Below are 13,038 nucleotides of genomic sequence, written 5' to 3'. Positions count from 1 at the left end.
GGCAGAGTATTGCTGTTTTATTTGTATATTCTGTACAGCACCAAGTACATTGTTGGAACTATATTAATAAATAAATAAATATTATTAATAATAATGGGCCTGGAAGTGAACTGGAAACCAGTGCAGGTGAGAGAGGACTGGATTAATATGACCATAGCGCCTACAGTAATGGGACTAGTTATAATTCTTGGAGCCATATTTTTCACTAGCTGTCTTCAAAGGCAGCTCCATATACAATGCTCCATATACAATTACAATAATCCAAAGAGGAGGTTGCCAGAGATCATGATGGTTAATTCAAAGAACCAAACTTTTTCCTAGCTCAGGGACAAAGTCAATACCTGTTATAGCTCTTCATACAGCCAAGTTATCATCTGATTTCTCCTTGCAGTGAAACTGTATATTGAGGGTGACCAAATGAAAAGGATTTGTGGGATTTCATAATCCAGATGACCATAACACAGCCTGAGGGATAACATGCTTATCTGATAGGAATGTATGGATAGGGTGGAACCTTGCTCACTGTCTAGCTAGCCCTACAACCTTAGCCTTCCATTTCTATCGTTGTTCCTCTGCAGCACAATATATATTTGGGATCTCCGAGCTCACAGGCCTGCACTCCAACCTTCAAATGAGAAGAAAAAGGAAGATAAGATCATTGCAGCTCCACCTGATGTGCCAATTACCTTCAAACATCTAGACCTTTCATGGAGGCCTCTCATTAAGGTACACTTCTGCAAAGAACTTGGGAGAGCAGTCAAGATGTATTGATGATGTCTTTCTTTCCCCAACCTGTTGCTCTCCTGATATGTTGGACAACAACTCCCAGAATTCCCAGCAGGCGTGGCCAATGGCCATACTGGCTAACAGAGAACTAGGTTGAGGAAGGCAGGCCTAAGGAAGTACTGTTGTTGGACCTGATCACTTGCCAGGAAGTCTCACAGAATCTGGAGTCATTTTCTTCTCTCCCTACCCCCTATAGCAGGTGATTGGCATTGTTGGATTTGATGGTGTTGATCATTTATCAGGTAGTGGGCACCATGTGTGAAACAATGTTCTAGTGAATGGAGGGAGACTTCCTTGTGCAGCAGCCATTTGCATATGAAGTGGGACAGATCCACATATAGAAAACTTTATCTGCAAAGAGATCGGCCTCGCACAGCAGAGGCAGTTAGATATAGTTTTATCCAAAGGTCGTTTTGTGTTAGAGGGCACCAGGTTCCCTCCACTGTGGAAACATGCGAATACCTCCAGGAAAAACTCCTGCCTGAAAACCTGGTGAGCTGCTGCCAGTCAGTGTCTACAATACTGGGCTAGATGGACCAATGGATAAGGCAGCTTCCTACATTGTTTTGATGCTTTAGCCTCCCTATGTGAATCACTGAATTCTTTGTACTCTTTGTTTCAAAACCTATTAGTGCCTTGGCGTTCAGGCAGCCAGTGTTCATTCTTTCTGTTTGGGCATCCCTCACACTGGGGTGTCTTGGCCCTGAGAATAAACCGGGATCTGATTGGTTGTTACATAGTTCCTTGTGACTCTTTCCTAGCATGCTTCTCCATTCTACTCTGGTGTCTGTCCCATGTTTCCTGGGCCATACATTTCCCCTTGCACTTTCCAATTGAGGCCTTTGCCCAGATAAATCAGTTGCTTTGTATACCTAGAGTGAGAACTTTACCAGTACTCCATTTCCCACAGGGGCCAACCAGCTGCCCCAATGGGAAGCCCACAAGCAGGACACAAGGACAACAGACCTCTCTTGCTGTATGTTTCCCAGGAACTGGTATTCAGAGGTTTCCTGCCTCTAATCCTGGAGGTAACGTAGCTATGTAAGAACTTGCCTTGAAACTGTGCCAAGCAGGTGCATGGAGCCTGTTCTCCTAGAACAGCTGTCTGTCTGCTGGACCTCACTTTCCCAAAGACAGCAACAAAGGGAAGGCAGTGCAGGCTTCCTGTTACAATCAGAATGATATTGGTGTACTTCACACAAGTATATATCAGTGTAAGACATACGAATCCTAATCCTAGATCAGTCGATAATATCAGGTTTGACGGGAGGAGCTTAGAGTTTTCACCTTCACATTGTCTTCAAACATGTCCTAACAAATAAGTAATTAAAAATAAATTAAACCTAGGCATTAAAACGCACCAGCACTCAGTCAGGTGGTAACCACATGATTACTGAATATTATGGGCTTGATCTATCTAAAGCTAAGCACTTTTAAGTCCCATTAATTTCAGTCAGAGACTTACCCAGCAGATGCATGAATTGCATCCTATATTTGCAGCCCAAACATTTTTTTTTCTTAAAAGGACTGTGTAGCATAAATAATGCTTCTGGCCTCACTTTACAATATCAAAAATGTGTAGCCCGCCTTTCTGGTCACACCTAAAGCAGCCTGGGTGCTCTCCAGATGTATTTGACTGTAACTCCCATTATGGCTGGGAATGATGGGACCTGCAATGCCAACATATTTGGAGGGCACTAGGTTTGGGAAACTGTCTAAAAGTAATGTAGCCATATTGTTTTTTCATGAACTGTATTATCAAATGCTCTTTACATCCTAAAACAGATAAACCTACCCAAGACAGATACAGGTGCAGAGTACAGTCCAACAAAAGTTAGCCTCAGAGAAGAGCACTATCACACCAAAATTCAAGGTAATGATGTTTTTTACATTATATGTTTTCGGGAAACATATCTCAGTACTTAGCATGATTCAAACGTGTGTAGCAGAAAGAATAGCAAACCCCACCCCCAAAGAGAGCAATCTTTCCCAATGTGTATTGCATGGTTTCCTAACAAATAATCCAATATCAATTGAGTCCTTCTGAATATACAAAGCCAGTTTCCTGCCATCATTCTGTTCAGCTTCTTGGGTGCCATAAATATTTTATCCTCTGCTTTATATCAGTAAAATGTGTGCTTGCGAGTTCTACAGTCAACAGACAGTGCACTCTATTTAATGCCATACATGCTTCCCATAGGGCACGTCTAGTATCCAATGTTAGTCCTATGTAGAGTAAACCCATTAAAATGAGCTAACTTGTTCCATTCATTTCACTGGGTCTTTTCTAAATAGGACTAACACTGGATACTACCCTGTAATCTAATGCTAAGTAATATAAGCAAGCGAGGAGGCCTATGAGTTTCTAATTGAGAATTGTTAGCAATTCCATCAAGCTATACTCATATCAAATTGAAGGACAATGGGTAAGTTTGAAATGTTGAAACCTTAGGGTAGTGGCTGAAGGCCAATAATTAATGGGAACAATTAAAGTTAATTGCTATGTTTAGCATTAGGAAAATAACTAATAATGGTTGTAGTGAGTTAGTAGATGTGTGGAAGCTTTCAGATTACACAGAGCTCTTTATCAGGCTGAAGGAAAAGTGGATTAGTTAACAGTCAACATGTACAATTGAAAAATCTCTTTCCCACCTCCCTCCAGTTGCTTAGCTACTTTGGTGAACAAGGTAAGTTATTTGATTATGTAGCGTTTCCATTTTGGTAATTTTTACCAAATTCTTTTAAAGACAAGACGCAGCCCCAAATCAAACCAGAGGCACCGACAGAAAAGCTGCCATATAGCCAGATACAGGCCACATCAATGAAACCTCTGAAGCTGCTAGAAAATATCACTAGCAGCTTTTTTGTTGGGACCGAAGTAAGTTGGCCTTTTGATTAAATTATTGTTAACAACAGGAGATGTAAGAGACTTGGAGAATACACAATAAAAGATCTATGTGAATCTATTACAGTCTGCTTTATGAACTGATCTATGGTTTCTTATTGACAATTAGGGTACTTCCATTTAAGGCTTTTATTGTACCATCACCCTGCCTCATTCACAACTTTTTACAGGGGCTCCAGATGATGTCTTCTATTCATAGCCCTCTCACTGCTTCTTCACCTATTTTCCTTAAAGCAGAAAATCTGCTAAGGAAAAAAAAGATGGAATTGCTGCACAGTGCTTTTGGATGGTTAGCACAAGGAGCCCCTGGCCTGCAAAAACCCTTTAGCATCACCAGGAAAGTTAGTGGTCAGAAATCTACTAACCTGTGGAGTTGAACCTATCTTGTGAACCCTGATTAAAAACTCCCATGCTGTCCCCAAATCCAATGGGTTAATTCTTTCCCAAGGTAAGGATCATCTTTGGATTGATTGCCACAAACGTATATAATCTGGTCTGCCTTGTTGGAAATGTTCTGAAATAGCTCTTAGAAAGAAAATGACTCATATCTGGATTAGAACAGACAGCAATCCCTGTTTCCCCCACCATGGTTCTCATTCTCTCTCTCTCTCTCTCTCTCTCTCTCTCTCTGAGAGACAAGCCTCTGTTTCCCAAAGGAAACTTTTTGTAAGCAGAATTTTGCTTTGGGACTCATGGTCAATCAGACTTAGCTGTAAGTGTAACTTGCAGATTTGGGACCAGCCAATAGAGACATTCCCTTGATGTGTTTTGCTAATTCCTAAAGGCAAAGGCAGGAAAGCAATAACTTAAGCCATCAAGACATATTATTCTTATAGTTGCCATTTGTGTGGGTACTTTGGCTGTTTCCTGGAATGTGTTTGTTTGTTCAACTTTATTGTTCAAAGCCACAGACCACCACAATTTCGAATAAACAGGAATAATAAAATGTAATAAAAAACAATTTGAAATAAACAGGAATAATAAAATGTAATAAAAAACAAAGCAGTTTAAAAACAAGACATAAGCAATAATTAAAATCACACGTTAAAATCACACTTCCCCTCCAGAGCAACAGCAATAAAAGAAAAACGCAGTCCTTCTCCATAATTTAATGTGAGGTTAGAGTACAATACCTGGGCCTTTATTTTCTGGCAGCAAGGGCAAATTTTGCAACCTCGGTTGTAATATATACACCATTGTCTGCAATCTGATCCAGAAAAGGACTACTCTTGTACGTTCTCACAGGAAACATAGGGCCAATTCATAATTTATTGATACCTGGGGGTGGGGGGTGTTCAAAAAGAATCCAATAGGAGTTTCTCCATGACATGAAAATTTGGAGTGATTGAACCAAATCGAGACACCAATTGCACAAATGTCACACGGGGAGGAATCATAGTGAAAACGTTTTGTGAACTTCCAAACTTTAAACCTTTCTATTTTTGCACCATCCTTCAGATTCAAAGTCTATTTTCTAGCTAGCATCACTCCCTGTAACAAATTGCAAATCTTCCTCGTGTTCTTTTATGATCATAATGCAAAGTAGAGCAGTATATAACATTTTTTTTTTAAAAAAAATTGTCAGTTCTTTCAAAACCCGTCTCTTTCACAAAGCTTTTGGCTAAGCCCTTACCTCCAACTCTAACAACACAATCTTATGCACATTTATCCTGTTCAACTTGATGCGAATGCATAGGATTAAGCTGTAAATGGAGCTAAAGTATAAGTAACCGCATTTGCTTGTATTTCATCTCTCTCCCCTTCTGTTTATTCTCTCCTTCCTCCCCACTCCATGGTGTAGACTGTAAGCTCATTGGCCATATATTTTTCTCATTTTGCTTTGTAAAGCTCTATAAAGGACAGGTCATTTTTTAAACAATTTAGAAAATGTGAATTTCTCAAAAGTAGAAGTAAATAAACCAGCAAGTTAAAAAGCCTGTGAGATGTTGAGAATCTATCCCAAGAGAAAAGACCTCTCCATAAGGGTTAGAAAGTTGGAGCTTCCATTCCATTCCAAAGAGCATCTGCTTATGATTTTGTGCTTTATTCGGAATTAGCACTTCTGCTCAGTATTCTCACCCACGCCCCACCCTCCTGGTTTCAAAACAAAACAGAAAACTGTGTAAAATAGTTTCTTTGTCTAGCTTTGTCTCTTGGCCCATAAACACAGGGTATCAGTGCCAAAAAATCATTAGCTAAACTTAAAGAAAAAGATCACATCATAAACTACACTTTAATGTGGCATTGAAATCAACCAATAGTTTTTGCATTCTCATAGCTTTTAGTTCAAATGGATCTAAATGCAGAAATAATGTAGAAAATAATTTCCATTTTGCAAGCAGTTTTCTAAACTTTGAAAGAGATGAATGTTTGACTTTCTTCTTTACTTTTAAAAATTGTGGCCAATATTTCACCTAACCTCCTGCTGTCCATATTTATTACATTTTTTGTGGTATTACAGGATGGTGAAGTTCTTTGTTCAGAATGGAAGATGGAAAGAGATGGTGACTCAGGAAGACTGCTTAGTATGTTTTAAATTTCTCAGCATGGACCAAAATTGCTATGGGTCATGAGTAGTGACTTTTACATCGCCAAAGACTTCACACAACACAGATGTTTGAATTCTGTAAAAATTGCACACAAAATTGCACACTTCTTGAACCAGTGTTGTTATAAATTGCTCGAAATGGTCTTAGTAAGGTAGAAAGTATAGAGGGGTGTGTGTGTGTGTGTGTGTGTGTGTGTGTGTGTGTGTGTGTGTAATTAATAATACTGAAAACACTTAATTGCAGCTTTCTCCAATCTGGTGCCATCTAGATTTTGGCTTTTTAATTCCCAACAGGCCCAGCATCATGACCAATAGTAGGAATGCTGAGAGTTATAGTCCAAAATTCTGAAAGGTGCCAGATTGGGGAAGGCTATCTGATACCAATTCAATAGTGTTCAAATCCACATGAAAGTCAATGAAAAATTCACAACAGACATTTTACAGTAGTCTTACCCAAGATAAATGAGTCCTCAGCTGCATCTTTCACGAACAAGAGATAGGTACATATTAAGATGAGGTATAGTTGGCTGTTCTTTGCCTATTCCTTAGTGACAGAGGAAGGATAACTCTTCTCTTCCTTCTGAGTTCTCTAACACTGTTCAGCGTCTTGCAACAACTGAATAAAATGTAAAGATGAGACAAATGTATGCATATACAAAACAGTCTTCTCCCTTTCTCTTTTCATAAGGCCAGAAGCCATCCAACATTCACACCATCCATGATGGACTTGTCCACACCGTTCAGCGGTCTCCATTTTTCAAAGACATCATTCTCACAGTTGGAGGCTGGAATTTTGCAATATGGAAAGAAGGTGTTATGGTATGTTCCTATGGAATCAGAAGTTCTAAAGAAAGAAGTCACAAATCCATTCCAAATATAGCACAAGACGATTCAGAGAGGTGCAAGAAACAGTCAAGTTGCAACTTGTTTTGAATTGTAAGAACAGTTATTCATCGGGGAACACTGATTTGTTTAAATATTTCTTTTCATAGCAGGACATGGGGAGTATGAAGGATTGTTTAATCAGTACACAGATTCCCATCTTCCATAGAGAATGGAAGCCATGGCTGTTTGAATGATCTCTATACGAGATGGATGTAAGATGTTCAAGAACCATACTTCAAGTTATGGGGTCCCTTGCCCTGGAAATTCCCTCCCTTGCTTACTCATGTAGAGTTCTTTATCTTTGCAGCTGAGGAGTTAACATTCCTGGCGGGTGTTTGTGATTGGAGTCCTGAAGCAGAACACCTGTAAGGGTCTAATAAGATGTGTTATCCATCTGCCTTTCCCCTTTCGTTAGCCTTGTCTAGCCATACTTTGTGAACAGCACTCCACTAAGTGGGCATAGGGTGGAGCCAAGCCCCACTTCTCTCTGACCAGACTTCAGATTTTTTTTCCTGGTATCTGCCAGCTTTACTCAAATGGTCCCTGCTTGTGTAAGTTCACTATGCAAGCATAGCTTTTCTTTCTGCCAGCACAGTGGAATTTATTAATGATCATCCCACTCCACCCCACCTAATATGCATAAATTGAAGGTAAGGTAAGATCACACTGTAAGTTTCAACTAAATTTCCTAAATCCTATGACAGTTAAAATCATATTCACAAAATTCTAAAAAGTATTTATTTGCAAAATTGTATGTGGCTGTCCAATGTAATATCTATCACATTGATTAAGTTGGGGTTTTGTTCCATTTTGATGAGATGGGGAAATGGTAAAAGTTCTCAAAAAAACAGGGAAGAGGCTGAGTGTTAGGTTTTCTTCCAATATTTTTCATGCATATATTTGCCTTTTGTGTTTTTAATTAAGAATGGACCGCTCCTTGAGTCAAGCTGTGCAGCAAAGAGATATACTGTTGGACACTGGTCCTTATCAAGACCAGGTGTTTTCTTTATTGGAAGAGAAGATGGAAATATTGACATTTGGGACCTATTGGAAAAAACACATGAACCGTCACAGACCCAAAATGTCTGTATTGCACTGATTACTTGCATCAAACCCTGGATCTACTCTTGTATGTCATTGTATTGTATTTTTACTTTCCTTTTCTGAATGTAATGTTGCAATGGTTCGGTCCTTAGTACTCAATGGCATGTGCAGAAGGAATTGTTGCTAGGTAGCAGGACAATGTAAAAAAGGTGAAGGCAACTCAGACGAAGGTATCAACTTGTGCCAAATGCTTAGGTGGTTATAAAATGGTCTTGAAAGGTTTAGAAAGGGAAGGAAAGAGCAGGCAAGGCAGCAGTAGAGCTATGTGCAGAGCTATGATCTGCACATAGCTCTCTGTCTTCAGCAGCTACTTGGAAGTATGAGTGTTGCAAAATAGGCCTAGGGCCAACTACACATTGCAGATAAATGCATGCAACAGAGACCTGACATTGATTATTTTTTTAAAAAAATTAGGCTGCCTTTAAGTGACTTCCAAAGCCATTTGAAGGTTTCCTGGGGCAAATATTGTCTTGAAACCCCATGAGGGGAGTTGGGGAAGTCACTTGATAATGTAATTATGGAGCAGAAAAGTGGGATCAGCACTAAATTCCATCCCAACCTAGTGGCTTTTTATTTTAAAGAACAGCCCATGGTCTCAGTTACATGGGTTTGTGTGTAACATTCAGTAGCTAGTTCCATAGTCACATGGCTAAGAGTTTGCTCTACCAACATCTTTGAACACTTGCAATCAATGGTCCTGCCATATGCAGCGGGAGTGGATAAATTGTCACCCTCCAGATCTTTTGGCCTACAACTCCCATTAGTCCTAGAAATCGTGGAAGGGATCATGGGAGTAGTAAAATCTGGAGGCCTTTAAGTTGCCCACCCTGATGTATGGTATGCACATGTTGGGTTCTCTATAGCCCAACTCAGAATTGTAATTAGGGGTTCCAATTTAATAGGCGTTGATGAGGAACAATACAGGATAGGTAGAAAGATAGCAACAGGGGGAAATGTCATTCCTTATCAAGCCACGGAGCTATCTGATTTTTGTGTAGGGCAGGTTTTAGTAGCGAAAGGCTAGGAAGAAGGTACATTTATGGCCAATTCACTATCTGCCAGAAATGCTGAATGCAAACATTCTTCTGTGTAGTTGTTTTCACAACTCCTTCTGCAATAAAATCTTCTGTCTTCTCTTACAGCAAAACAACACTTCTTAGCAGTATCTGATGACTTTGGTACACTACATATTTTAGAAATTTCATGGACATTAAGTCACCCTTCCAGCAATGAGGTCTGTAACCTGTTCTACAAGCCTTGGGGGGGGCATGAGAAGGTTTTTGCATGGGATATTCAGAGAGCTCCCGGTTGTAGTTGGCTTGGCGGTGGCAGTCTGTTGACTAGCAGGCAGACTGGATGTGGCCCATGTTTAGAGAAGAGACATCAGATACGAGGATTGCCACATAATGCAAATGCACCCTACATTTGTGTAGCAAACACATCAGGGTCAGTAATGGTACAGAACAGCTGTTGAGGACTGAGGAGGGAGCAAAGGAACACAAGGCATTGAACCTAGGAGCTGTTTGGTGGGAAGGAGGACAGACTTCCTGAACAGCCAATTAGTGCTATTGCCAAATTCCTAGCAGCTGCATTTAGGGAGGAACGACACCCATAGGGTGCTTCCAGAGTAGGCCTTTATTGTATAGTGGCCTTCCCTCATTCACAGGATTTGACAGATGGCAACGTCCTCCATTTGTAATCGTCCCGTGTTTTCCCACTGCTGCTTCTGTCTTTTTGCTTACCATCGAAAATCCATTAAGGAGGGAAAGGTGGAATCGCTGCAGAATGTCTTTTGATGGGTAGAGCCAGTGTGGTGTAGTGGCTAAGGTGTTGGACTGGGAGTCGGGAGATCCGGGTTCTAGTCCCCACTTGGCCATGGAAACCCACTGGGTGACTCTCAACCCAACCTACCTCACAGGGTTGTTGTTGTGAGGATAAAATGGAGAGGTGGAGGATTATGTATACCACCTTGGGTTCCTTTGAGGAAAAACGAGATATAAATGCAATAAATAGTGCTAGAAGCCATATGTGGGGAAGATAACGGGGAAGCACCCGTCATCTCTCATCTAGCAAAAGATTTAATACGCAATGTTTAGACAGAAAAGAGTCCTACAACTCCCAGCATTCCCCAGCCAGCCATGCTAGTCGAGGAATGCTGGGAGTTGTAGGATATTTTTTTGTCCAAACATGCATAGAGTTGCATCTGTATTCATTATTTTTTAATTACATTTATATCCCACTCTTCCTCCGAAGAGCTCAGGATAGGTGGTGCATCCTTTCCCATTTTTTCTAGACTTTTGTAATATGACAGCATGCTTCTGTATACACAATTCCTAGCTTGGATTGGGTTAGCAGTGTGTGTGAATGGATATTTAACATGCCTATCATAAACTAAAAATGCACTGGGAACATCAGCGTTCCAGTGTTCTTCATTACTTTGAGCGAGAAGTCAAACATCTGGAGTTCTTTGAGCAGCGGAAAGAATTCAGAGCTCAAGAAAAAATGACACTGGAGCATGAACTGATGATGATGAAAACGGTAAGCTCTCCTCCAGAAAATGCCAAAAAAGGAGCACTATTAAGATGTTGAAAATGTAGCCATTGAAGTGTTATTTTGTGTTTCCAGTCCTTTAATTTACAAACAGTGCAATCCTAGGCAAGTTTATTCAGAGGTAAGCTCCACTATGTTCGATGGCACTTACTCCCAAATAAGTGTGCATAGGATTGCAGCCAAAGAGAATTTGTTGTGCATTTTCTCAGCACCCTTGTTTTTCGTCTAAGAATGAATATTTTGACTGATGCTATTCCATTAGTGCTTCTGCAAAGATTGTTTCTTATTTGCATCTATTAAATATAATGCTTGCTTCTTTTTCTTGGTGGTCACCTTTGGGACATTCTCCCTTTTAATTGCACATTTTGATCTGCACTGAAAAAGGGGCATGCTAACACAATTCATGGTTCGCCTAGTAACAAAAAACACAGTATTATTGTACCAAATAAAAGCAGCTTTATTGTGGCATAAGTTTTTGTGGACTAGAAAGCATATTCTCACGTGGCAGATTTCTACAGTTTTTCATGCCACGTGGCACAGCAAATCCATACTCACATTATAACAGGGCCAGACTGTTGCACTGGTGAAACAGTCTCTTTACCCTGTGCATACTCAGCTTGGGTGGGGGGGGAAACATAGTACCAGCAAATACAAAAATGGCAGCAAAATGACAGGCATGCCCACGTGAGTCCAATTCAGAGAAGGAGTCTTCTTGGATCAAGCCTGGGCCAGGCATGACACACAGACGCAACCAATGAACTCACAACAATGGGGACATGCCCCCAGCACACACTCCTGCATCACCACACACACACACACACACACACTGCAAGTCAACACAGTAACACCCACGCACACACACACCCCATCAGTGCCAGTGGCACAGCAAGCAATGACCCAGTTACTTCCTGTCTCCAGACATCCTTACATGCAGGGAGTCAAATCCTTTTATGCTCCTCATAACCACTGTTTTAAGGGCACAATACACACAGAACGAAGGAAGAAAATGACACACAACACAGCCTCCATATAGCTCCCTGGGTAGGGGCCCTGCAGACCGCACACACAGCCCTCTTGGGACAATGGTTTGAGACCCACCCAAGGAAGGAAAAAAACTTTTGCAAAAGCCTCTTGAGGCAGAACCTAATGTCCCTAACTAATTACTACAAGCCATTGTTAACACAAACTGTGCTTTGCAAAACAGCTTCCAACTGTAGTTTCAGGTCTTGGTTTGTCACCTCTGAACAAAACATGGTTTCAGGGCAGGCTTGGGTTCAGAGAAATAGTTTTACATTATGTCTGACCCTAGCTTCTGTAGAAAACATTTTTGGAGGGGTATTTATTGCCAAAATGTAAGACTAGTGTAGAATGTAATGAACATGAAATCCTTAAGAGAGTGATGGAGGTTTGCTATTAGTATATAGATAGCACCCGTTGTATGCCTTCCTTGGTTGAGAGATTACAAACAGTAATGCCCTAACTCTTGGCACCATATTTGAGGTAGCAAGGATGGTGAAGGATGACTGAATTCTACTAGAACAGAGATGGGCAACATGTAGCTCTCCATGTATTTGGCCTTCAACTCTCGACAACCTTAGCCAGTATAGGCAATGGTGAGGGATCATGGGAGTTGTAGGCCAAAACATTTGGACGGCTAGATTATGCTTGAGTACAAAGTTGCTGTAGTACTAAATAGATGTTTGGATATTTTAGAAGCAGAGTTTTCTTCAGGAACGTAAGGTGGTGTTTCCTAAGGCTTTAAAAATTATTTTTTTCTATGACTCAGAACATTTTTGGTTATTTCTTTCTACCTTGCAGAAAGCAGTTGGTGGTCAGCGATCAAGAGAATTAATGGAAGAACAGACCCAACAAGATTATGTAGATTTTTTGGAACTAGAGAAGACCATTCTGCTTCGACTTGGACTATTGAAGGGACCTGATAGATTTAACACCTCATGAACCACCTAGCTTTGTGATCAACCACTGCTATTATATTCAGGACAGTATGAATTGTTATGAGGAATGTATTTAGAATGGCCACGATCCAAATACATGTGTGTGTTTGAAGAGACTCTTCTGTGAAACTGTGGTTTTGAAATGTATAGTGTAACAGTCTCTTCTGCCCAAGAGACTGGCTGTTCAGTTTAATTAACAGCTGGTCTCTTTGGCAGTGAGAGGGAATTGCCAAAAAAAGTCAAATGAAACGTGGCTGTATATGCTGTTATTCCCAATCCCTACTATATGTATAATAAATATACAC

At 40.5% G+C, this 13,038-nt stretch overlaps 1 protein-coding gene across 1 annotated transcript in view; it reads left to right on the top strand.

Moving 5' to 3' along the window:
* DNAI3 (dynein axonemal intermediate chain 3) overlaps positions 1-12,737 on the top strand; it is a 36,026-nt gene extending 23,289 nt beyond the window's left edge. Inside the window, exons 15-23 of the mRNA XM_063133652.1 lie at positions 579-726; positions 2,572-2,659; positions 3,534-3,664; positions 6,153-6,216; positions 6,928-7,058; positions 8,049-8,253; positions 9,371-9,462; positions 10,644-10,766; positions 12,597-12,737. Coding sequence (XP_062989722.1) covers positions 579-726; positions 2,572-2,659; positions 3,534-3,664; positions 6,153-6,216; positions 6,928-7,058; positions 8,049-8,253; positions 9,371-9,462; positions 10,644-10,766; positions 12,597-12,737 — 1,123 coding nt within the window. The remainder of the gene's footprint in view (positions 1-578; positions 727-2,571; positions 2,660-3,533; positions 3,665-6,152; positions 6,217-6,927; positions 7,059-8,048; positions 8,254-9,370; positions 9,463-10,643; positions 10,767-12,596) is intronic.
* Positions 12,738-13,038: the final 301 nt, after the last annotated feature.

This window comes from Elgaria multicarinata, chromosome 1 (genome assembly GCF_023053635.1).
Source record: "Elgaria multicarinata webbii isolate HBS135686 ecotype San Diego chromosome 1, rElgMul1.1.pri, whole genome shotgun sequence".
Lineage (NCBI taxonomy): Eukaryota > Metazoa > Chordata > Lepidosauria > Squamata > Anguidae > Elgaria > Elgaria multicarinata.
Note: the sequence above shows the minus strand (reverse complement) of the source record. Positions and strands in the feature narration are given on the sequence as shown.